General features: G+C 29.1%; 1 protein-coding gene across 2 annotated transcripts in view; it reads right to left on the bottom strand.

The window, feature by feature from the left end:
* Positions 1–26,306, bottom strand: part of LOC142326173 (protein THEM6-like) — a 94,127-nt gene that overhangs the window by 43,049 nt on the left and 24,772 nt on the right. For both annotated transcript variants that reach the window (XM_075368426.1, XM_075368427.1), the window contains one exon: positions 24,940–25,223. In XM_075368426.1, the coding sequence (XP_075224541.1) occupies positions 24,940–25,223 (284 nt within the window). The remainder of the gene's footprint in view (positions 1–24,939; positions 25,224–26,306) is intronic.

The raw sequence follows: 26,306 nt of genomic DNA, 5'->3' as shown, positions 1-26,306 counted from the left end.
GAACGTGATGAAAGAAATTATATGAAAGAGAAGAAAAATAAGCATTAAGGTGAATGAAGAAAAACGTTAGGAACTGGAAAATAGAACATATAAAATAAAAATAACTTCGTCTAATATATCAGGGCAATATAGAAATTTCAGTGAAATAAAATTATCAGAAGAATTTGCTCAGGATGGATATGTTTAAAGAATATCATTTTACGAAATTACATTGAAATTGAAAAAAAAATCTATTTAATTTGTGTCCTACAGTTTGTTCCTTGTAATAATAAAAGGTCACAAAACAGACAAAAAATGAAAAAATAATAAGAAAAATTTTCTTGTACTTTCCCACCAAATGTTAAATTTTAACCGTTTGTAATAAAAAGCGCGGTATTTATGTAATTTTGTACGGGAAATTCGGAAAAACTAATGAAATAATTATCCAATTAATATATATCACGTTAAGGCTAAGGTTGAGCTTAAGGGTTTTATTATGAAAAAGGTAATACGCTTTTAGACGGTCCAGCTCGTCTAAAAGCGTTTTAATTATAAGCACCGTTTTGTTTTTCATACTAAATAGCTTCACCTTAGCATTTCGCTTTACACTTGACTCTAATACACAAATAAAAATAATAATTAGAAATAACATAATGAAACTGAACTAACCTTTAAATTAAGTTGTTAAACAAATACACAAAAACACGTACACAAATTCACATAATAAATATATAATAACAGACAGTAATTCGATTGATTTATTTCCATAATTACTTTAATTTTTTTGAAAAATCTATTAAAATCAAAAATAAATGTCAGAACTCAGAAGGCTAGAAAATTATTATGTCTTCTAAAATCTGGTCAAATGTATTACATTCACAGTGATGCTTTCTCCATATAAACTCGTAGAAATATAAATAAATCTAAATGACTCCTATTGGTATAGTATTCCTTCTTGTTTCATATTTTCGCGGTGGCCCGCATCGTTTCAACTAGCTGGGTGTGAGCTTCCGTTTACTGATCAATAAAATTTCGGTCTTGATTCATTATCATGTGGCGGTAATTCATGTTAGGATGTTCGGTACACCGTGATAAGAACGCCATATATCCAATATGATAGTCGTGGCCGGGCCAATCGATTCGCGAAATACATTTTGTAATGTCACTGGTCAACGATCGGAGACCGCATACAAAAAGCACTCTTTCTTCTTGAGGCAAACCTCAGCGAATACCCATTGCAGCGAAAAAATCCATCCTACGTTGTTTTTACGCTTCACAAAGCAATATTCGTCTATTTCAACTGTGACTTTAATTGAACGTACCAAAGTAGCTAGAGAGCTTGCGAGGATCAATTGTGGTTTTGATCTGCAAGTTAAATGGAAAACCGAAAGGGAATGGAACATAGTTACTGGCTTCCTTAGATTCTTAGCCCTGCAGAGGATGGCTGGTGTGGTCTGATGTCGTTATAGATGTATAGATGAATAGCAACCCGGGTAGCTAGGGGCCTGCCTGGGTGTTTACTTCGCTAAGATAGGCATTTTGGCATCGAGTTCCGATTAGCTTAGATACTCGCTGTTAAGATGGGATGGATGTATGAAGAACTTTGTGATGGAGCTGCGATGTGTAGCCATTGACCTTGCTTCAGAAAGCGAACTAGAGCAGAGATAAATATATTTTCATTAGAAGCTTATTAAATTTGTGAATTTGTTTCTTTATTTTTAAGTAAATCAAGAGGACTTGAGCAAATTGAATTGCAGGACAAAATTGTTGTTGTTGCGATCAACACTTATTTTGTTGGTATGAGGATAGTATTTTTGGTGTTTAAAGGCTTAAGCAAGTAATGATCTGAGTGCATAGTCTAACTAACGTTAGATATAGGAAGAGTTTTTGTGTGAAACCTTCGGTGTTAGAGAAAGGCGCGGGAATCGCGTTTCCGCGAATCGTTTAATTCGTAGTTGAGGTTTATAAGTTATGGTAGGTGGTCGTGATTGGAAGAGGACATATGAAGGCGATAGTAGGTTGTGTAAATACACTGATGGAAATGTCTGCCGAGGCATTTGCATCGGCGGCATTCTGATCGAGGCCAAACTGATGACTGTGTTATTTTAATCAAGTTTAAAGAGTCTAAAGACTACCTCCAGTAAAGCCATCAAGGCTAGGAACAGAGGGATGGTGTGGCGACCAGGATTGCCCGTCCACAAGGGTGACTTCTCCTATGGGGGTCACGGGATATGATTTTCGTACCATCTACCACTTTTGGATTTCGTAATAAATTCTCCGCCCAAACCTCTCGCAGATTGTTTTTCAGTCGGTCGTGGCTTCACAACTCATTGGCAATTCTTCATCACAAAAACTGGTCGTTTTGTACTCTTTCATCCATGAATAAGTAAATAAATAAAACAACGGTATCGAAAGGTAATTTACTATCTTGAAGCGAAAATTCTCTCATCGATCTTGCTCCTGCGAACGCCTTTCCTAAAACTCCACATATAATTTAATCGGAAAGATACAATATCACTTCTTGTCTATTATTGTAATGTTGCGGGTTACATAGAATTCCTTTTCGCTGAAGAAATTCAACGCCTTTCGCCTTCGAATTAATTTCGCGATCTAATTGAAACTTCATATTAACTGCAGAATAACATGACACCCACTAATCTGACTGTCACGCTATTGTTGAACGTCACCTTAAATACCATACAGACGTAATGCAACATGACCGGTGATTCACTTTTTGAACAAGTTATGTTTCCATATTATCGAAAGACAACGATTTTATAATTAGAAGATACACTCGAGATGAGTTACATCATATGAATTTTTGTAACTAATTTTACCGTAATCCTACCACAAAATACTATAATAAGGGTGATAAAAATAAACCTTGAAAATTAAAATTTTATAAATGGTAGGATATAACAGAAAGACCTAGGAAAATTAAAATGTAGAAAGTAAATATATAATATAAAATCAATGGATGGTTCATCCGACCCGGGGACCAAAATTAATGTACAACTTCAGCCGTGGAGCAATTCGTTGGTTGTAATAATTGTATACACTTAGTACTGCCGGATAAAAGAACAAATGGATATTTTGTAATTTCTTTATTCACATTTACATTAATTAAACAATTGTAAAACAATAAACTTTCTGACTACTACATACATTTTCATGTTAATTGATTGACGTAAAAGAAAGTAAGTATCCATATATTAATAGTTCTAAAAAAAAATTAAATCAGCTGGTTCTTTAATAATTAAGAAGAAAGAAGAAACTGACAGGAGATGTTTACATTAAGCAAGAGAATAAAGAAAACAAATGAATCTAAACAGATATTATTGGGTATTAAAGAGAAAAGGAATTTGACTAACTATTAGATAGCGAAAGAAACCAAAGTAAAAGATACAGGAAACATAATATGTTAACAGGATACATAATCAGGTAATGGTAAAAATAGAGGAAGTACGGTAATTAGATAGAAGGAAGAATTCAGAAATATATGTGAATGAACAGCTTGGCAATGATGGCAGACCAAAGAATTGAATAGATGAGGATGAAGAAGGTGTTATATGCCTATATCATATTTAAATTTTATCGTTATTTTTTTGTTTTTGTTAGGAGTTAGAAGATATTTTATAAGTATATGAATGATTAAATCGTTTTGAAAGTACAAGATAAACCTTCAAAATAAAAGATAGCCACAGCAATAAGCCGAAGTAAGTATTAATAAAATATTATTTTCATAATTGTAACATTTTAGAATAAGAATAAAAGAGAAGAAGCTGCAAATGTTTATTCATGAAACATTTCTAGACACGTCATACAGAGTCATGTTTGTTTATTATTCGTATTTTGTAAATTTTCATTTTTATTTTCATCAAATAAATAAATCTGAATGAATCGGGTACATTGATTTAACTTATTTTAGTATGTATACGAATAGTTTCGTACATTTAATAAAAAAAAAGTTTGGAATTACAAAATAATAACAAAAAAAATTTATTACTCGCATAATAGAAAAAGAACTTTAAAACTAGTTGAAGAACTCAACAAAACAGTTGTACAACTTCAAAGTATGTTTACGAGTAATTAAATTGAAAAATAAATGAAGCAGGAAGAATGGTAAAACAATTAAGATTTATTATTCGTACTTATAAGCTTTTATTGTTTAGTATTTGCACGTTTGATGTCAGTACAAAACGACTGTCTTATTTATCTTTGTCATATTTAAGTTAAGGAAACGTCATTATAAAAACCACAGCACAGCAAAAATTTTGCTGATTGTATTGTTTTTAAAAGTATAACATTTAAGTAAGAAAAGTTTTAACTAGTCCTTGAGATGACGTAGACGGATGGAATCAAGTATTTGATATCGAATTAATTTTTTTTTTATAATAGAATAGCCTAATTCATTGATTAATAGTTAATAAGCAAGCATTGATAAAAAAAATATTTGTTACAGGAAGCAGTCCTATCGATATTGTGTGTTTATTTATATATATATATATATATATATAAAGTGTGTTTGTTTTCTTTGACAACGACGCAATATCTTTTTCCTTGGAATTAATTATTCTTTATTTGATTTATCTACCTATTTAACTTCTTCAATTTTTTTTCTTTTTAATAAAATACACAAACGAAATATATCTATTGTTAATATATATTAATTTTTATTTAAAGCTAGATTTATGTTGTCACCACTTTTACAGTTTTTTAACCAGAATTACTGATTTTTTTTTAATAATTCTGAAAAAAGTATTTAAAAAAAGAACTGTTAGAATATCTCAATTTTTATACGACTGTCCAATAAGTGAAATGTATTTAAGAGTGCATGCATATTTTCTCCGCCGTTGCAGTTTAATGGCTGAACTGATTTAGATGTATAACTCGAGTTAGAATCCTTACGTTACCGGGAGTGTCATAGGTTTTATATACATATATATATGTTTAAATAGATTTAAAAAAATTGAAATAACAATTTGTCACCCAAACAAAAAATTGTCACCCGCACGCTCTTTAATTATCCTGTATTAGTAATTATCCTATATAAAATAGCAATGTTTGTCACTCGCACGTCAACGCGCTCCCGTTTGAAAATTAAATGAGAATTTCAAAAACCGTGCTCAGATGGTTCCGATTTTAACCTCCAGGTGGCGAATTCTACTTTTTTTTAGTTTTTTTTTTTTGGCAGATGTGTTTTTTTAATTTTTAACAAATTTAAAACTTGTTCAGAATTTTGCTATTCAGGAAGTGGCGAGCTATCTAATAAGCTTAAGATTGGATCAACTTCAACATCAGTTTATTTATTATTATTATTATTTTTTTTTTCACTAAAAACATGCTCTATAGACAATTTTATGACGCTATAAAAGTTTATTTGGTGAGAAGTGGCGTATAAAAGATTTTTACAAGTACTTTCTTTACTTAAAATTTAAAGTGACGTATCAGGGTACTTTTGATATTAAATTCAGGATGTTTTCAGGAAGGATTACTGTATTTTGACGTGTACATAATTTAATTATTTTTTTTATTATATATTTTTAATTTTCCTACGTAACCAAGTTGCTCTCTGATTGCCGAAAAAGAACCTAGGATATATTCAAAGCAAATATCCATTTATATCGAAGTTAACCAAATTTCTGATCAGTCTGAATAGTTCTTATGTAAATATATCTACTTAATTTTTTTAAAGAAAGATCTATTAGGTGGTAATTTTATCTAATTATTTAATAACTGAATGAGGAGCATAATTTTAAACTAGAGTTTGTCACATTTTAACCACTATTTTTTGAATACAGATATTATTTTAAGTTGCTGATTAAATAACATTCATAGGATGTAGCTACGTAGTTCCCAGAAATGAAATAGTATGAATTTTTTATTTATTTTCATTCATCGAATAAGTCTATTACATTTTGGAGATATAAGAAATGTTATAAAAATTATTTTTTTAACTTCTTTGATGGCAGGTAGGTAGCTCACGTCCTTTCATGCCGGGAAAGATCCCGGGTTCAAAATTCGGTCAGGCATGGCATTTTCACCCGCTTAAATTGCCATTTTATCTCATCCTCTGAAGCAATACATAACGGTGGTACCGGAGGCTAAAAGAAAAATAAAAAAAATGTCGGTAGACGAATAATTTTTCGTATCGAGTTCCATCTTATTGAATTTGAAATTTTATCGGTACATTGCTTACAATATATTTTCTTATTTGATTACTATTGCATTTCATAAAAAAGAAATAAATAAATATATAAGTAGATCAAAATTACCTTGATTTGTGTGTATTTATTCGTCTAAGTACAGTTATAATGACTTTTAATGAAACTTGCAGGATCAGGTTATCTTAACTTTTATCTAAATTTTAGCTTGTTAAATTAAAATATTAACTGTAAGAGATTACTTCCAGTGGATAAAATAGGTTTTTTGCCATTTACTAGTTCAAGATGCTTTTACAAAAAGACAAACTAGAAGTTTTTACTACATTTATTTTAAATTCTTCCATTTTAAATATTTGAACACGACCTTTCGAGAGAAAATATTATTTTGTATTTTAACTTCTGCAGTTGTATGATAGAAAATAACTTCAAGTAGTAAATTTCTAAAAAAAAATCATACAACAAAGTTGTACTTACCTATTCTTAAATAGTGAAAAAATAATGGTACATGAAAATAAACTAAAAAGGTTTTTAAAATTTAAAAAAAATCGATATTTTTAAGTTTTTATCGGCTTTCCCATCCCAAATATTGTCCTCAAAGTATTTATTTATTTTTGGATTACTTCCAAAAATATCTATTATTACTATACTTAGGAAGATTTTAACAAATTATCCCATATACTCAAGTCTCTGTACAAAATTTCATAAAAATCGGTTAATCCAGTAAAATGTTATTAACCTTCAAACACGTCAACACACAAATATATGTACGCACGTATGACCGTACGTACGAATATTACTCCTAACGTTTTTTTTGAAGCCCCTGGGTCATGTAACGTCGAGGAATGAAAAAAACCCGTACCCCATTTTATGACCGATTATCATACTTCCCTTCTTGCAGAATAGTTCTAGAGCTATGATGCCAGGAAAGTAAAAAAATCAAATTTATTCGTAATTCGTAAGGAATTTTTAAAAATTTCGAACTAGGCTTTTCTCCTCCTTGTGGAAAAATGTTCTTCTTAAAGTTTTACTTTCTGATGCCTATACATTTTGGAAGTACCATTTTATAAATATTTCAGTGTACAATAATTAAAGCAAATAAAATTCAAAACCATTATTTTAATTAAATATTTTCCAAAATATTGACTTTGGGTTTCCTTCTTTCTTATTTTTTTGTTTAGCCTCCAGAACTCTCTCTCTCTCTCTCACTCTCTCTCTCTCTCTCTACTCTCGGAAGGTATTACTTCAGAGGATGAATGAGGATGATATGTATGAATTTAAATGAAATGTAGTCTTGTACAATCTCAGGTCGACCATTCTTGAGATGTGTGATTAATTGAAACCCAACCACCAAAGAACACCGATATCTACAATCTAGTATTTAAATCTGTATAAAATAAATGGGTTTCCTTCTTGGTAGAAGAAAAGAACTGAAAACAAAACGTCATGTATTACCGTTTATTATTGATAAAAAAGAGTGGAGGTTACGTAACCCTGATCGATAATAACACGATCTACCAGAGAAATTATTAACTTTACGATTCCTTTTTACCTTTTTAAACAATTCTAATTGGTAATTTATTTTAAATAATGAATTTAAAATAATAAAAATAGGATAAAAAAAGGAAAGAATGATGATTATGTTGAGGTTGAGTGAAAGTTAAAGTCGATGTACATATGATTTAATGTAGCAATTAACAATAGTAAATAATAACAGATATAAATTGTTAATATAGATCGGATAGTTCGTTGTATAGGAATAGAAAAACAATTTATTAAAAGCTTTTCAAATGAATGATGAAGGTAGAGCAGAAAACTCTTATTGTTCACGATCGATTTGTTTCCATAGCAGTTCATAGCCGGTTGTTCCCCCAACAGTGTGATGTCAATGTACTGCACACATTAATAAACACAAACATACTTACACATACACACATCCAAAACATCTATCTATCAGCTTCGTATAAATAAATCTATTAATGTATTTTGACTATTGATAAATTAAGGAATTATTTTTTAATATTTAATGGTTTTAAATTTTTGAATATGTCAGAAATTAGTAAATTAAAAAAAGGAATTCATAACGTAAATTTGAAAAATATTTACAAATTTTGAGGCGATAAGTATTTTCTGTTTAAGTAATAACTTTTTTAATTCAAGTACGTCAATTGAATCTTGTTTAGTTGTGACTCCACCTTATATTTGTTTATTGTTAATTTACAAAAAAATATACAAATTATAAGATGTATAAATAAATATAGCTAGCTAGTAACCCTCAAACCAAAAGTCAATGACTTGTACTAGTTAGCGAGAGATGGTATTATCCAATCCTGATTTAAAAATCACAAAAAAAATATTGCATAACTTTCTCAGCTTTGCCCTTGACAGATTATTTTAAATATACCATACAATATTTAAATATAAATGACTTAATTATGCATGATTAAGAGTACAATTGCGGAAAAAGGTTAAAATATTCAATAAAAACATTTGGTCCGAATTGACCCAATGATCAAAAGAAATTTTTACCTTATAAAAGATTATGTAGTATAAATTATGTTGAAAAAAAATTCAGAATTCTTTAAAACGTTTTGGGTGCTAGTTGACTGCCTTGAAAAAAATGACATTTGTCATCAAAATTTTCCTATATTTAGAGTATAACTGCTAAAATAAATCAAAGCTTTTTGGTAAGAGAAATTTGGTCCTCTTTAGCATCATCCTTTCTCGAACGTTACCTTATTTAACATTTTTAATAACAGCCATAGTTTGAAAACAGATAAAATTTAAGAAATTATAAACAAATTACAAACATTTATTAAAGTCTTGTCCCATAGTAACTTTAAAAAAAAAAAAAACGTTTCTATGTCATCTACATTAATATTAAATGCAGTTGGATTTTCAGTATTAAAAATTAAAGTTTAAATAGATGGTATTTCAAGTATGGGTACCAATTAGCCCCCTTGTTTTTTGGGGTTTAAAAATTTATTCAATGGAGTAATTATTTTCTTTAATAATTCGGCTTGATTTGATGCGATACTATTCAACAAGGTTAAAAATAATAATAATTTAAAAAAAAAAATATGCTGCCAATTTTAAACAATGGTGGTCAATGTTCAGGCCAAAGCTGTGATATATATATATATATAGGAGAGAGAGAGAGCCAAATGTTTGTGATTTTAATGCCATCAATTAAAATATTTTAATGCAATCAAAAAATAATAATAATTTAAAAAAAAAATATGCTGCCAATTTTAAACAATGGTGGTCAATGTTCAGGCCAAAGCTGGGATATATATATATATAGGGGAGAGAGAGAGAGAGAGAGAGAGAGAGAGAGAGAGCCAAATGTTTGTGATTTTAATGCCATCAATTCCCCATATATAAAACTTTTTAAGCCATTTTCAAAGAATTTATGTTTAGCTAGCCCGAGTATATTAATCTAAATCCAGATCTAAACAAGTACGTACGAAGTGTGACTATTAAATAACGAGACTAATGCTACTACAGAAGAACTGCGCGTGCTCCAAATTCGTACGACTGACAGCTTTGTAGCGTGAAGCCTTCTCTGTCGGTTGTTGCCACTCCAGTTTCTGTAGACATATTAGTCTGGCCGTGGCCTTCTTTTGGATAACATCTGTGTTTTTTTTTTTGTTTTGCCGAAAAAATAAGTGTTTTATTAGAGCAAAGAATTGTCGTGAAATTTCATATAGAAATATGAAAAACCGCTACTGAAACTTATCTTTTATTAAAAAAAAGTACACGGCAATGCATATTTATCATATGCGCTTATTTTTGAGTGGTTTAAGCGTTTCCAAGATAGCCGAGAAGACATTGAGATGATGCTCGCTCGGGTCGACCTACCACGTCAAAAACGGATAAAAATATTGAAAAAATTGGTAATCTAACCGTCGGCTAACTATTTTTGTCTTTATTCAAGGTCCTTGCTCAACTCCGTGAAAAAATAAGAAAAATAAACCCGAATTGTGAGGAACAAATCATGGGTTCTTCATCAGGACAACGCACCGGCTCACACTGCATTGTCTGTCAAGATGTTTCTAGCCAAATATAACATCCCACTGTTAGACAATCCGCCTTATTCACCATACCCGGCATCATGTGACTTTTATCTGTTCCTCAAGGTTAAATATGCATTAAAAGGAACAAGATTTCTGACCGTTGAAGTTATGAAAGAAAAAGCGGCACGCGTTGTGAAAGAGCTCACAGAAGAAGACTTCCAATACTATTTCGAAGAATGGAAAATTCGTATGGACCATTGTAGGGATAAAGGACGGGTGTACATTGAAGGGGATAATAACTAAATATGTAAAAATTTAAAATAAAATATTTTACAGCATTAGTTTCGTTAATTAATAACCACAACTCGTACATACATCATCTGGAACTTCTTTTGTGTTTGTTTGGCCTAAGGGGGATGCTGAAACGTCGACATTTGCAAAAACCTTGACACCCAACATTTTAGCCTATCTCTTACTTTTCCTTTAATTATGCTGCTGCAACACCAATAAAGCTATAGCCGTGGCAGTAATTATAATTACCATTCTGTATAAAACATTTTTTTTTTAAATAGATAAGTTTACAAACTAAGAATCAACAAAGAATAATTAAATAAATAAAGAAAATTAAAAAAAAATGCATTAAAAGACATAAATTTGTAATTTTTCATTAAATTTCCATAAATACCACAGAATGTAATGTTTAAACTAATACTATTGAAATCCAGTATAAATAGATATCAAAATTCTTTAATATATTTTATTTTTACTTAGACACCTAAAATAGAATATCGAAGGATTAAAATCGATAATACAAATAATATTAAAATGTTAATAACTTTAAAAACAGATTTAGGTATGGTAGTAAGCTTAGATTATTAATGAATAAAAAAAATTAATAATAGTAATTAACGAACTAAGAAAAAATTAACTTGACCTTGCTGTGTTCTTACTTTGACCATGTGTAGCAAATAAATGTTATATAATATTCTGAAATTTCTAGAAATTATTTGTGATTTTTTTATTTATTAAATAATAGAAATAAATAATCGAATACATTTTATTTGGTAATTTACGGAATCCAGTGGCTTAACCCTACAAAAAATTGACTTCAATGAATCGTGTAATCACTTTGTAATAATTTCAAGTATTCAAGAATTTATCGTATCAAGATGTGTTTTATAACTTTTTATTTAAATTATAACTATAAAAATAACAGTAACAGATAAATTTACCAACTATATCAAATAATTTACATTTTCTCTCAGAAAATATAGAGGATTATTTGCGCATAACTTATGTCAGTTATGTGTTTTTAACAGTATATAAAATATTCATTATTTAATTGTTGCTTTTTTTCTAATCGTTATGCACGCGATATTGTAATAGTGTATCCCCGCCCTACGTCTCCTTAGCTATATTACGTAATAATTGTAAATATTACACACCACCATTATATTTTTATGTTAACATTCTACAGATTTTTTTTTGTTAAATAAAAAAAAAGAAATCCTATCGTAAAGTTTTTAAATAAACTGTAAATAAAATTTATTACAAACCAGTAGCCCTAATGAGTTAAACCAGTGTATGTAAGACATATTTTCATAACAGAAAAGGGTATGTATTGATTTGTTGCTAACATTATCTATCCTGTGAGCTTATTTTTTGAAAATACTTATCAACTTTTCACTTTTTTTTTATTTTAAAAATTCTTTTTTTTTTTAAGTAACGGTTTGAAAAGTAAAAAACAAGAGTTAAAAAGTGTACATTGCAAGGCGAGAAGTATTGTTTTAAGATTTTTCTGAATGCTATTCTCAAAATAACATTTTGAAGAATAGCCAATGAGAATTAAGGATATGATAACTTTATATGCGGTTCTTTTACTTATTTTGGTTGCATTTATTTAACACGGCAAATAAAATTAAAAAATTTCCTTTCAAAAAAACACAAGAAAGAGCAACTATGAAATTTGAATGTTCTTGAGATCATTTCTAATGAAAGGGACATTATATTTACAAAATTTAAACCGAATATAACCCAAGACATGAAAATTAATTCATTGATTTCTTCAAATCATTTTTAAGCTAAGATAACAACCACCTCCAGCGAAATATTAATAAAAATATAATATAACAGGATGACTCGCAAAAAAAAATCTATTTTTAAATTTTACCAAATAATGAGTAAAGCTAGAGAATAAACATGAACAATTTTAAAATAACTTATATTCAAAAAACAGAGTGCACAAACAATGTGCGGATTTCTCCAGTTTTACACTTTTAAGAGTACTATTCAAAAAAACACTACAAATATAAACGATGCTAAGTTAAAAATTATAAAAAAATAACAGAATCATTTTATAAATACTGAAGAACGAAAAGCGATAATTGAAAAGTTTTCAAGTATTTTTAAAAGCAAAAACCTGTTCTTTCCTGGAAATTCAAAAGCATCAATTTAAGTTGATCTTTTTTTAAACTTAAACATCTGATATCCAACAAGTTCTTTCATTTGGTGATACTAATAAGGTTGAAAAAATAGAGAGCGAAAATGGATGCTGAAAAATGTAGAAAATCTAAACGCTCAGATAAAAGTTGTTAAGAAAAGATTTATGTACGAAAATGCTGAATTATTTAAAAATACGTTAAAACATTCAGTAAAAAAGGAGGTGAAATATATTAAAATATACATTTATCAGAAATTAGTAAAAAAAGAAAGAAAACATTTATTTGTTTAGGACTAATCAAACAGGATGAGTGAGTGCAAATGAACATATCGTACACTCAGTAAAATAGTATAGTCCAGTAGAGTCAGTATACAGAGTCTAAAGTGACTATTTTGATAAAACCAGTTTTAGTATTACAACTACAAAAATAGTTTTCAACTTTTACACAATTTCAATAATACTTCTTAAGATAGATAAAGTTACGACAGTATTTTTCTGGGAAAGAACGCAAATCTCTGAACCGTTTAACATAAAGATTTCAATTAACTAAAATTTAATTGGTTTAAGATTTAATTGACTTATGACGTCATTTTTCTTGATGTGTGATATATTCTATGTCAAGATTATCAGGTTATATTTATTAATGAACCGGATTTAGTTTTAGGTGCATCTATACAGATATCAACAGTATTTTATCATAATCAAATGTTAGAAGATGAAAACTATATTCAATATCCATTGTATTTAACTTCAAATATTGAACCAGCTTCTCATACAAGTATTTACGGTGATGTTATTCACAGTCATTGCTAGCACGGGTAATTTTAAAATGTGTTTTTAGCAAGAGAAAATCGAAGAACTTATCGGGTAAGACATCTAGTAAGTTTTAATGTCGACAAAATGAATATTTATGACTTTCATGTGAACATTTAATAACACACTATTTCCATTAATTCCACTGTTAAGTACATTTCAGTCAACTTCACAATCACTTGATGTTTTAAATTTTTATAACTGGTTATAAAGCACGTAGACTATGTTAAAACGTAAATAAAAATCAGACGTTTACACTACTTAGCCTCTGTGATAAACGGAGTGAAGGTTTCACTTGTATTGCTAAATATTATTTATATTTTGGTGGGCTTGGCATGCAAATTTATGGTAGTATATTCAGTCGGTAAAGAAGGTAATAGAAAATCACTTAACTCCTTCTCTTCTTTAGTAAGCTTGGCATTATGTTTTATTGTCATATTTTTTTTATTTTTTAGAATGGTTATATCATTTTTTTGGGAAAATGACTTATGTCTAATATTAATTCTCCTTCAACCATTACAGTAATAGCACATAAGGTTCATACTATTTGAACTAGGCTTACTTGCTCTTCACCAATTAAATTTTTGAGCATTCCCGGATTTATATATATATATATATATATATATATATATATATATATATATAAATCCGATCCGATTAGAAATACGTCGTGTTCTGTGATCTGGAAAGTTGTCCTGCGATTCGGAAAACGTATTTCATATTCTACTGCAGCAGCTGTATGATTACCATTACACACACCCAAAATGAATACCATATCAGCGTATTCTTCTGTTGTAAATAAGTCTGGCATTACTTCAATGACAAACCGAACTCGTTCAAACTAAAATTCACTGAAAACCTTCACTAACGACAACATAGTTCACAGTATCCGATATAATTAATGTACCTTGCAATGATTTAAACACTAATACAGTATTGCGCATTGTTGATAGGCTGTTATTATTTTATTGTAAATTTTGAAATAATAATTTTTCAAATAATTTATTGTATTTGTCATTAATAACAAAAAACTATCTAAGTAATTTTTATTTTAGAGTTCTGTAATTTCCAGTTTTTTAAAATTATTTAACAGCAATTTCTAACAGTAAATTTTGTTTGTAAAAAATTTTCACTTCATCAAAAAAGAATTTGGTTTTTGTTTATTAAATTAAATAAGTATTTTTCTGAGAAAGGTAGTAATGTAATGTTTCTAAATAAAATTTGAATTTTTCTAACTTTTCTTTTTATTATTCCACTTACCTAATACCATTTTATTCAGAATTAAATTCTCTACACGTTTTGTTTAAAATTTTTATGTGTTTATAACGTATCTAATAAAAAAGTTATTGAACGTTAAACATAAAAAGCAGGGATTTTACCCCAATTTATTGGTTTTCACTCCAGATTTCTCAAGAATTACTGCAGATACGGTTCTGGGATCTATTTTATCCGATTTTTTTAAGTAAAAAAACTTAATAAATCACTAATTCTGTCCCTTAATTAACGTTCTAGAAATTTCAGTACGACCTCATTTCACCGGGGTAATTGAAATCCGACCGAAATCTTTGCCTATCTTTAACTCGCAAAGTATTTTAGGACATAAGTTTATATGACCACAAGTAGAATAGATTATGAAAGCCCGGGAGAACGTCGTATTCGATAGTTTGGAGGACACTTAAACAAAACAAATTTTATCCTTATCATAAACAACCAGGAGACGTAGATTTTTTATCTACACCCACGAGATGGTCCGCTTCGCTTGGGCTTCTGTAACTGGTGGCATACAAATCGACAACTCTACAAGTATGTTTTGTTTACTGACGAGATAAATTTCATTGTAGTTGGCGTCAACAACTTACGTAGTGAGCATACATGGGCAGAAGTAAATCCTCATAAACGGTGGAAGGCAATTTTCGATCCCGATTTAGCGTCAACGTATGGTGCTGCCTTATTCGCTATCAGCTGTTTGGACCGTGCATATTAACTGGCCGCTTAAATGCTGAAATCTACTTGCACTTTCTTCAAGAAGAGTTGCCGCAGTTGCTTGAAGATGTTCCTCTAGCGCTGAGACGCAAAGTATACTTTCAGTACGATGGCGTGCCTCCCCTCTTTTCTTGTGCCGTTTCCACTCACTTAAATCATCATTTCCCTGAGAAATGGATCGGTAGTTGAGGTCCATATTTCTGGTCACTAAGATCGCCTGATCTAATACCACCTTTAGATTTTTGTGTCTGGGATGGATGAAAAATATGGTATACAAAATACAATCTCGTGAGGAATTAATTTTCCGCATTATGGATGCGGCTGAGCAACGTAAGAACAGCTCTGAAGGACTAAAAAGAGCAACACAAGCAGTACAGAAGCATGCGAAGAAATATGTTGAAAATGATTGAGTCATTTTTGAACATTTATTATAAACTGGTACGTATAATGAAAGATGCACTTTGATCTAGTGTACTGTTTCTCAAAAAATTTGATTTTTTCTAACTTTTCCTTGTTTTATTCAACTTATCATACATCCTTTTGTTCTGAATTAAATTCTCTACAAGTTTTATTTAAAGGTTTTATGAGTTTATTATCCATCTAACAAATTTAATGTACGTAAAACATAAAAAACAGGGGTGTTTTATCTCAATTTATTGGTTTCCACTCCAAAATTCTCAAAAACTATTTAAAATACGCTTCTGGGACCTATTTTATTCGATATTTCAGGTAAAACATCATAATAAATCACTAATTCTGCCCATTCAGTAACGCCCTAAAAATTTCAGTAAGACCTCATTTCATCGGGATATTTGAAATCTGGGCGAAACCTTTCACTACCTGTAACTCGCAAACAAAGCATTTTAGCACATACGTTTATGTTAACTTTTTCCATTATTTCCACGAGTAACAAATTTTTTTTGTTCGTATAGGTTACGAACGTTTCAGGAGAACTTCGTGATACACTCTGTACATAAGTAGGTAGACATTTTTTTCTTCTTTTTCTAGAGGATTCAACCTTTTTTTCCTTATAGGAGTTTTTAATAAAAACAATTTTCTTTTTATGATTCATAAATGGAAGCCGATCTTTCTAGAAGAAGTGATATTATATCAACTTTTTATTTGGAAGGTTCTGGGTTCAAAACCAAGTTGGTTATTTCGTTTGAACAATTTATTAAAATACTGAATCGTAAATACGAGTATATAACCACTTAATGAAAGAACTTTGATAGATTGAAATAATAAAAAAACACTAGATACTTTGAGAAATTAGTATGATATATATGAGATAACATATTAAATTTTAATAAAACTTAACATATTGTTAAACCAATTACAATGAGGTTAATTCCATTGTCATTGAAAATTTCATCAAAATTCGTTACTGTACCTCAATAAGGGATGGGAAAAATTCGGGTTTTTACCCAACAAAATACGCCGGTCTTCCAAAATATATGCTGACTCCGAGGCGGAATGATAGCGTCTCGACTTTTCATCTTTAAGTCCCGGATTTGAACCTTGGTCAGGTATGTCATTTTTCATACGCTATCATATCTCAGCACAAGCTTCAATTTATGTAGTGATATCATTTACCAACAAAAAAGGTCAGTTACAAAATATGACTGCTATTACCCTTAAAAAATGGACAATATTTTTTTGTAAAACCTACTTCTTCAAGTGTTGAAAATAATTTGAAAAATTGAAGTATTGTATGCACAAAATTAGTATCATTGATTATTATGCATTACATTAACCAATGGTGATATAAATTTGGTATTCTCATTTTTCGTTCACCTAACCCTTTTGTATTATTACTCTGCCGAGTACCTGTACTATTAAATGAATTTTAAATTGACCATATTGGTTTTTTTAACAAAATAAGCAAATTCTGAGTATCTGGCGGGAGTTTAGAGGGAAATTTAGCTGTTGTTGAAATCATTAGTGCAAACGAATTCGACTACAACAATTTAAAATCGAAATAAAGTTATGATGAATGTAGATTTCGAATTTTATGAATTAAAAAGAAAAATCTGATTGATGCGAGGTCTGAACTGTAAGATGAACCCCCGACCCGACTTTTGAATACCTTCCCGTGTCTTTTGAGCGAAATGGGGTCGGCCGGTTATCATGGAGAATTACGCTCTTGTGTTAGAACCAAGACATATCCTCCTGATTGCGAGTTTCACCTCATTCTTTAGCAACACTATAGTACTTCTATCGATCGTATGTTGTTATTCCAAATAATTTCAATAAACTGAACTTTTATACTTCCAAAATACGGTTAACATCCCTTTATCAGCTTACTCGAGGGTTTTAAACTTTTTCCTGGCTGGTGAACTAGGTGTTTCCATTCCATACTCTGACATTCGGATTCTGGCTGATGAATTCAAGTTTCATCATATATTAGTTGCGATGAAACTTGGATATTGAAATTTGATATTATGCAATCTAAAAGGTGTTACCTCTCGCTAAAAACCGTCGTTTAAGTTCCATATAAATGTGAATTCCAGTATTTTTATGATTTTGAGACAACTGTTTCGGAATCCATCTCGAATTCTTTTGACTAAATTACAAAACAAGTTAATAATTACAAGATAATTCAATTTATCATGGATAATGGAATGGACGATTTCGATACTCAAACTACAGATTATTTTGCTTCTGTCCTTGCGAATAAGATGATCATTAATGCAATTTTACAAAAAGTCAATCTAAACTTCCTCCGCTCTTCTGCTACGACGAAACTTTTCTGCTCCATTTAAACTTTTCAATCCACTTATTACAATTTTTTCAGAGTTAATACATTTTTTACCATACGGTTTAACATCAGCAAGTGAATTTCAACCGGTTTGAAACCTTCAGAAAATAAAAATCATATCATAGCAACCTGTTCTTTCACGGTACACATTTCAAGCTGAGTCGAAATTTTGAAATAAACAAAAAAAGGTTATAATAATGGAAATTCTTTTCGAACTATTGATATTTTCTACGTCATGGGTGCCGACTTGAACGTTAGACAGTTTCAGTTTATTCTATTGAATCTATTGAATAATTTTTCCGCTGTTAACATTTGTCTCTTTAACTCTTAAATGATCCTCGTATTTTTTAGTTGGATTGTTTGTACTTTAACGATAAAAAAGTATTTAAATGAAGTGTTTTTTCTGTATTTAGAACACAAAAAAGAAAACGGGGAATGACGCGTAAGTATTGTTTTACTCTTTTTACGCAGAAAATACTGATGAATCTGATTGTACAAATAAATTTTTTCTACGATTTTTTTTTGACACCATAATTACACGGAAAAGTTTTCCCGTAAGTCACGTAGAGCTTAATTGGATTCTTGTCAGATATAATTTTCATTCTTAAGCATTTTATTTACTTATTCTTCATCCATCGTTGAATTTGTTGATGAAATAGCTCTGAAAGCGACAAAGACAATTGAACTAGTAATCGCAATATTTATATTCACTAATAAATGGGAAGCTTATTGATGACGTATTAATTCAAATCCAAGAAAAAGAATTTACTGAAAATAATAATTTAAATTAAATTGTTTATACTAAATAAAACAAATAAATTTAGAAAGAAGAGAATTTCCTTTCTAGGACATATTTTCAGAATGGAAGAGATCAGACTTATCAGACGGATAATCGAACTTTTCTGGAACAAGAAAAGCAGACCGAACTGGTTATACGAAGTACAGAAAGACATGGAGGAATTAGACATAACCCGTGAAAACCTAAAAACGAAAACCGGAAACTATGAGAAATTAAAAAATAAAGAAACAAGATTCCTATCAAAACCCAAGAAAACAATAAGCCGGGTGTACTCTGAACAAGAAAGGGCAAGATGATCTGAAACCCTTAGAAATTACTGGCAAAAAAGAAAAGCTGAAAAACAACAAATCAGCAAGAAAAGAAAGAACTTGCCAAAAAAAAAAAAATGGACTAAAGTGATCCATTATGGTCTTAAAAGTAATAATAAAAAAAATTAAAAAAAAATAAAAATAAAACAAACAGGTTGCTAAATTGTATTTTAAAACTTGAAAAGGATTATTTTATTTTACACTTAATAACTGGTTTAAAAATATATCATTAATTAAAAAATATGAAAATAGATATAATTTAACATTTAATATTACTTCTTACGAGTAGCATTACCATCATGAGAAAGCAGATTTTTTACATAAACCTAAAGAAATTATTTTATACAATTCTATTATGATACTCTTTCTGTATTTATAGCAACTAATTTACTTTAAAAAGATGATTTCAAGTTCTAAAACAGGAGTCGCACACAGATCGACTTTTTTCTATACTTACAAAAGATATAATAACTGATTTTTAAACAGTATTATATTCTAGTCAACCAATAATTATCACTCAGTTTTAGTTTATTTTATGTTTTAATAACTTCCGAATTTAAATATAATTATACAAGAAAATTTAACCTGTAGTCTCTTACCTAGAATACGTTTAATAAAATGTCCATAAGAGCCGACGTAATCTGGAATACATTACTAATGTTTAATAAAATTATGCTTCTATCTTAATATTTATAAAAATAAGGCAATGAATGTTTTTGTTATATTTTGGCGAATTATGCGTAATATTTAATCTTTTTATTACTTTTAATTAAATAATACTTTTTTTCGGTAATTAATTTTACTATTTTTGTATTTTTGCTTAGCAAAAATGTGTAAAAATAAGATAAAAACAATTTTTTTTCGAAATTTTGGTACAATTCCATACAACTTAGCGCTGCTGTCGTTCGAGTTTTGAATTATTATTAGTTAGTATTTTAAAATAATACCAATAATATTATGAAATCTTAATTAATACCATATATTTGTAATTATGATGGTTCATGTCATGTTTTTTTATATTATCGACTAAACAGCTGTTTTTATCTGATTAAAAAAAAATAAAAACATTGATTAATTACAATAATTTGTATAAAAAGTAAGTAAAAGATTACTTACATATTATCCAGTTATTCAACTCGCTGAATAAAATATAAGGTTATTTATAACCTTATGATTCTTTATTTTATTTGGATGAGAAAACAAAACAAGTTACGTCAGTTTACATGTAATAAAAGTTAAAGTATTATTTGTATTTAGAAAATAATTTTATTTATTCAGGAATATAAATAGTATTACAGTTTTTTAGAATAATTCGTATTAAAGAAAAATTCAAACGAATGAAAATGTAAACAATATTCTGGATAATTTAAATAAAAACTTATAAATATGGAAAAGACTATCAAGCGAGAGATGGTTGCGTGAATTTTATACAATCTTTTATTAAAAATATCATATTAAAACTTTGTTGTAGGTTATTATTTTCACGTAATTTATTTTTGTAACAATAAATTAAAAAAAAATAAAAATAACGCTTACCGTTCATGGCAGTTGTCGCATCGTTTTTCAGATTGTTTACATTAGTTCCGATTACTTGTTGAATATGACTCGATTCGACAATATCCTGTGCGCTTTCCTTTAATTTTGATGTTAACGTTGATTCTTCGTTCGGTTTTAAATCGTATGGAGGCGCATCGTTCGCTACACCCGTTTGGCTTCCGGGAGTTAACGGAGCACTACTCGCGCATCCCATTTTTTCCGATTAATTAATTCGGGATAGATTAAAGTAACTTTAAAAATAAAATAAAATAAATTTATATCTTAATAATGAATTTTTAATAATAATAATGAATCCCAGAAAAAAAGAAAAGAAACTTGCTAATCTTTTTCAAGATAAGAGTTTATTTTATAGTAGTTTTAACGTTCGGCGGTTTTGTTTTTCTTTCGGCTATTTAATTGTTATTAGCGAAGGTATAACCGACCAATAGAACTTACTTGTGAGACCGGCTTCTAATGTCTAACAAGTGGGTGGCAGGGTCCGTGGCCTACTGGACGGACGCATGCGTATTGTTGAACACAATCGATCATTTGTATTTTGTCACTTATTGCACAATCATGTATACCTTTACATATTATACTGTATTACGTTAATGTAGAAGAAGAATCGATTTTTTTTTACTCATAATAAACTGTTCCAACTTCTCCGAAATTTCCATTGTTCATATATTCGACCGTGGGGAGAAAAGATGACGAAGGTCAAATTTCTTGATAAGGACTCTTATATTTTAATTTTAAAAACATTACAAGAACTAAATAATTTAACCTTCTCGCTAGGCTGTAAGGGCGTAAACAGTAGATCGGATATTAATATAAGATGTGTGATTGGGTTACTAGTAACCTGAGGTCTTTATTGAGTTTATGAACGTAAAATTAAATATTTTTTTGACTACTAGCATGGATTGGACGAAATCGATTAACATTTATTTAAAGAATATTTATCTTAAAGTTTTTGATAACCGGTAATTACAAAAGGAAGACATTTTTGATAAGTCGTTGTGCCCTCAGAATTTATTAATTATCCGAATCATTGTGTGCGTGTGTGTAGTATTGGCCAACCATTGTGGATACCGGTATTCTTTGTTGGTTGGATTTCAATCAACCACACATCTCAGGAATGGTCGACCTGAGACTGTACAAGACTACACCTCATTTACATTCATACATATTATTCTGATTTCATCCTCTGAAGTAATACCTTACGGTGGTTCCGGAGGGTAAACAAAAAAAAAAAATGAGGATTGTCCTATTATTCGAGGCTAAAAAATTTGAGTTCCTGTCTTTTTTCGAGTTATCTTCAAAGTAGAATTATAAAAAAGTAAAGATCGTCTTAAAAATGTATTATTTTAATAATAATGATTTGGATACCCGAAGTAATTTTCAGAATGAAAGCATAACTTCTTTAGTAACTTAAAATTTAACTGCATGTTCGTAATACTGTTATTCATTATTGTTAATTCGAGTATATTCATTGTTAAATATATGAATCTCACAAAAAAAATGTAATTACAGCAACTTATAAATATGTTAGCGGTATATTTAATTCCACTGATTTTCTTGAGAAATTCAGTGTAAAAAATAACAGAAAAATTGATAAAATTTTCTCGTAGAAAAATATTTATTCTACATAAACTTTAATAATTTATTACCTAATTAATATTTAATTTTTAATTTCACGACCAAACGTTAGAAAAATATTAACATTCTATATCCATTATTGTAAAAACAATTATAGGTATGACTCAATACTTCTTAGAATTCAAATGTAAGTTTGTTAGATGCTGATTGTTTTATTTTTTATTATTTTTTTTTAAGATAAGTTAAATATTTCTAAACCGAGACAATTAGAATTTATAAGTACTGTTATAATTTATTAAAAAAATTTAATTTAAAAATAAATATTATACTTTTTAATGATTCTATTAATATTATAACATTAACATGAATTTAATATATAGTGTGCTTATCTGTGTGGTAGACTAGTAGTGTGTCAAACCTTTTCACCCGGAGGTTTCAAGTTTGGGTCCAAATTAAGCCATGACATTGCATACGCTGCAATAATTGATTATTATTAATAAGCAACTCTTACTTTGCTTCAACCTGTTGTTATTACTACTAATACAAAGTAGTGAAACTACTAATTAGTACTATACATAAGTAGTGAAATAATAATTATTAATTAAAAAATTTATTTAATATTAATATTTTTTTATATTATTATTGGACATACCTTTCTAATAATAAAAACTAATACTTTATTAATTTAATAAATATAGCATTATTAAACAGTCACTTTACTGTAATCTATAAAAACTGTTATAAAATCTATTCTTTACTGTAATAAAATAAATATATATGTATTTACATTGAATGACTAATGTTAGTAAGTGGTGCGTACATCAAGTATTTCTTACCAAGATGCACTACAATTTTAAGGTCTCTTTTTTTCTATTTTCAAAAGACATCATTTTTTATATAATATTACACCTTTCAATAAAATGATTTTATTTCTATACTTTTTTATTAAAAAGCTTGTTTGAACGTGGATCAGATTTTGCATTTGTATTGCAATCATTTTGTGAACTTCAAACCTGATTTGTAATTATTGTTATTAAAAATGGTTCGTATAAACAATAATAATCACCTCCTGTGCGGGGGAGGTTGTTCTGCTGAACGGTTGTAGTTCAACCGGATGCACTCACATATCACTTAATACTGAAGATGGACGATCTTGTTCTTTTAAGAAACCTGTCATCTATAAACAAACCTGATGTAATTTCTAGAGAAAAAGTAATTTTTATTGCAGAATGTATGTAAACTTATCTGAATAAAAGTACCTCATTCTCCCAAGGAAGTTTGGACGGGGTGGTGACCTTTAATTGAAGGAGTTTTCATATCTCAAGGTGGGATTGTTTGTCTCGTACCGCGTTTCCTCCAAGGATAAAAATATCACTTCTCGTTGCCTCTTATACTTATTTTTTAAACCCTTCTTTTTTATATTTGATCCAGAGACTGAAATTATTCGTTTCGTGGCTAAAGGGTAAAATCAGACCCCCTCCGTCTAAATTTTCCTAAGATATAAAAAAAAAACATGTAATAAAAAAAATAAGTATTTAAAAAAATGCATATAATGTTAAATTGACAAAATATTTGTTTTCATAAAAGAAAGTTTCCGGATATGTATAAGAATTGACAACTTTTTGGATAAAAAGGAAAAAACTAATATAAAAATAACAAAATAAAATTATAAAAATAAATAATTTAATTGCCGATAATATTAATAATAAATATTAAAAGACAGTATAAAACTACACAAAATAATAAATCACAATACGCTTAGCACAATTGTTACTCAGTGCACGTAAATAAGGGTAGTAAAAGGTATTTTTCATAAAACAAAACGGGAGGAAATCCTTAAGAATATTTTGTACAAAATTATCGGTCACACTATTTAGTAAATAAATCGATTTTTGAGCACTACACAGGATATTGTGGTAATCTACGTAACTAACAGAAATCTATAATAATGAAACATTATCTACCTGAGACACTGACGACGTGTTATTTGTTGTTAATTGATAAAAATAATCATTTAATTTAAAAAAGGAAACGATAAAATATTCTGTTTATCCGCAGTTTAAATATATATATATATATATATATATATACTCGTATATATAAAATTAAGCGAGCGCACGTCCATCAGATCTATGTTCTTGAACCGTTAAAAAATAATAACAATGATGTAAACTTCGAAATCCTGAATTGGAATAATATAATGAATAATATATAAAATGGAACAAAATACAGTTCGATAAATATCAATGACATGCATGATAGCTGGAGTTATAAATTAAGAAGCTTTTCACAAGAATTAAAAAAGAAAATATTCTTCGGCTTTATGAAATACTTAAAAGAGGTTATCAAGAATTGAAGCTGTACCTTCAGCCTCGATCTGAATTTATAACCGAATGAACTGGAACGAGCAGGACGGCCCCTTTAGCACAGAATAGAACATCCAAATTGATTCATGCAAGGAATGGACGATCTTCGGTCGAATTTATTCAGTCGATAAAACATTGAAATTTATAATACATACGTTGATAATAATCTGTCCAGTATGATTACCGTGAATTGAAATCAGAATTAGAAGATTCTTTAAGGTCGGTTTCGTTGTCAAACGATCTAATAATTTGTTTCGATGCTTCCATCGATAGAATCCAATGTTCTAGCTCAGCAGTTGGTGTTGGCGGTTGTGGTAACGGCCCGTCGCTGTCATTATCTTTTTCAAATAATCCGTTTATTGTTCCCGTCAAAATTGTCTGTCTGCTTAATCCAACTGCCCTTAAACAGCCATCCATTGTCTTAAATTGGTGTTCCAGATAAACGTTCCTAGTGTCCCAATAGATCAACTGCAAAAAAAAAAGCATTAAAATAGTATCAGTTCGATTACAAATAAATATGATTTATAGAAAAATTAAAAAAAAGGCATAAAATTATAGTACGTGTAACATAATATAATGGAAATGTTTAATATCTATAGCGATCAATACAGAACAATATGTTACGAAGATGTATTTCGGTAGGTTCCCTTTTTAAACATATAGTGAATTCCGGTTAATAGGACCACCGGTTCAATTCACAGAAAAAAAGTGCCAAATTAAAAACAACTCGATAACCTTTAATTGGCGCTATAAGACAAACAGTAATCCTTAATTTGCGATGAAAATGAAAAAAATCGAAATTTAACGAAAAATACTTTTTGTAATAATTTTTAACGTGTAATTTTAAATTTCGTTTTATTTTAATTTTAAAAAGTTTATTTTACAGTTATTTCCTGGTTAGAGCGATATAATGATGTGTTGTTACAGCAACAGTAGCTATAACGGGAAAGTATACAGATTGCTCAACAACAACAAAATTTAAAAAACTTATTTAAATTTTTAAAAATAAATTTTAAGTAATCTGCGAAAATATTTTTTTATTCCACTGCTCCCAGGTCTAAAAAATGTATTTTTGTCAAATGGACGTTTATATGTATGTACGTATGTACGTAGGTATATTGGCTTTTATTTAGTAACTCTAAATTTTGCAGACAGATTCAAAGGGGAAAGAACATATTAAATTTTTACAAACACTGAAAAAAGTGGTTGGGATGTTTTGGCCGAAATAAAATTTTAAATCTTTACTGGAGCATTTGGGAAAAAACACTGCTGTATTTTGCTTCCAAAAGGGAGTTAACGGAGTTTTTTGCATCTATATTTTCTACATCAGTAGACCTTGTAACTACAACAAACATTTTCTGCCATCCTTCTCGAATGGTCTGCGGTAAGAAAATTAAAAACAAATTAAAGCAAAAAAAAAAAATAATTGAAATCACTCTAAATTGCGTGTAAAATTTAAAAATCTTAACTTTTGACAGCCTGTAGGCCTACTCTTTTGTAATTCTTGAAAAAAAATTTGCTAAAAATTTTCACCCGTCCTAGAAAACTATA

This window comes from Lycorma delicatula, chromosome 6 (assembly GCF_047948215.1).
Source record: "Lycorma delicatula isolate Av1 chromosome 6, ASM4794821v1, whole genome shotgun sequence".
NCBI lineage: Eukaryota > Metazoa > Arthropoda > Insecta > Hemiptera > Fulgoridae > Lycorma > Lycorma delicatula.
The sequence above is the reverse complement of the archived record's forward strand: the minus strand, read 5'-3'. Positions and strand labels throughout refer to the sequence as shown.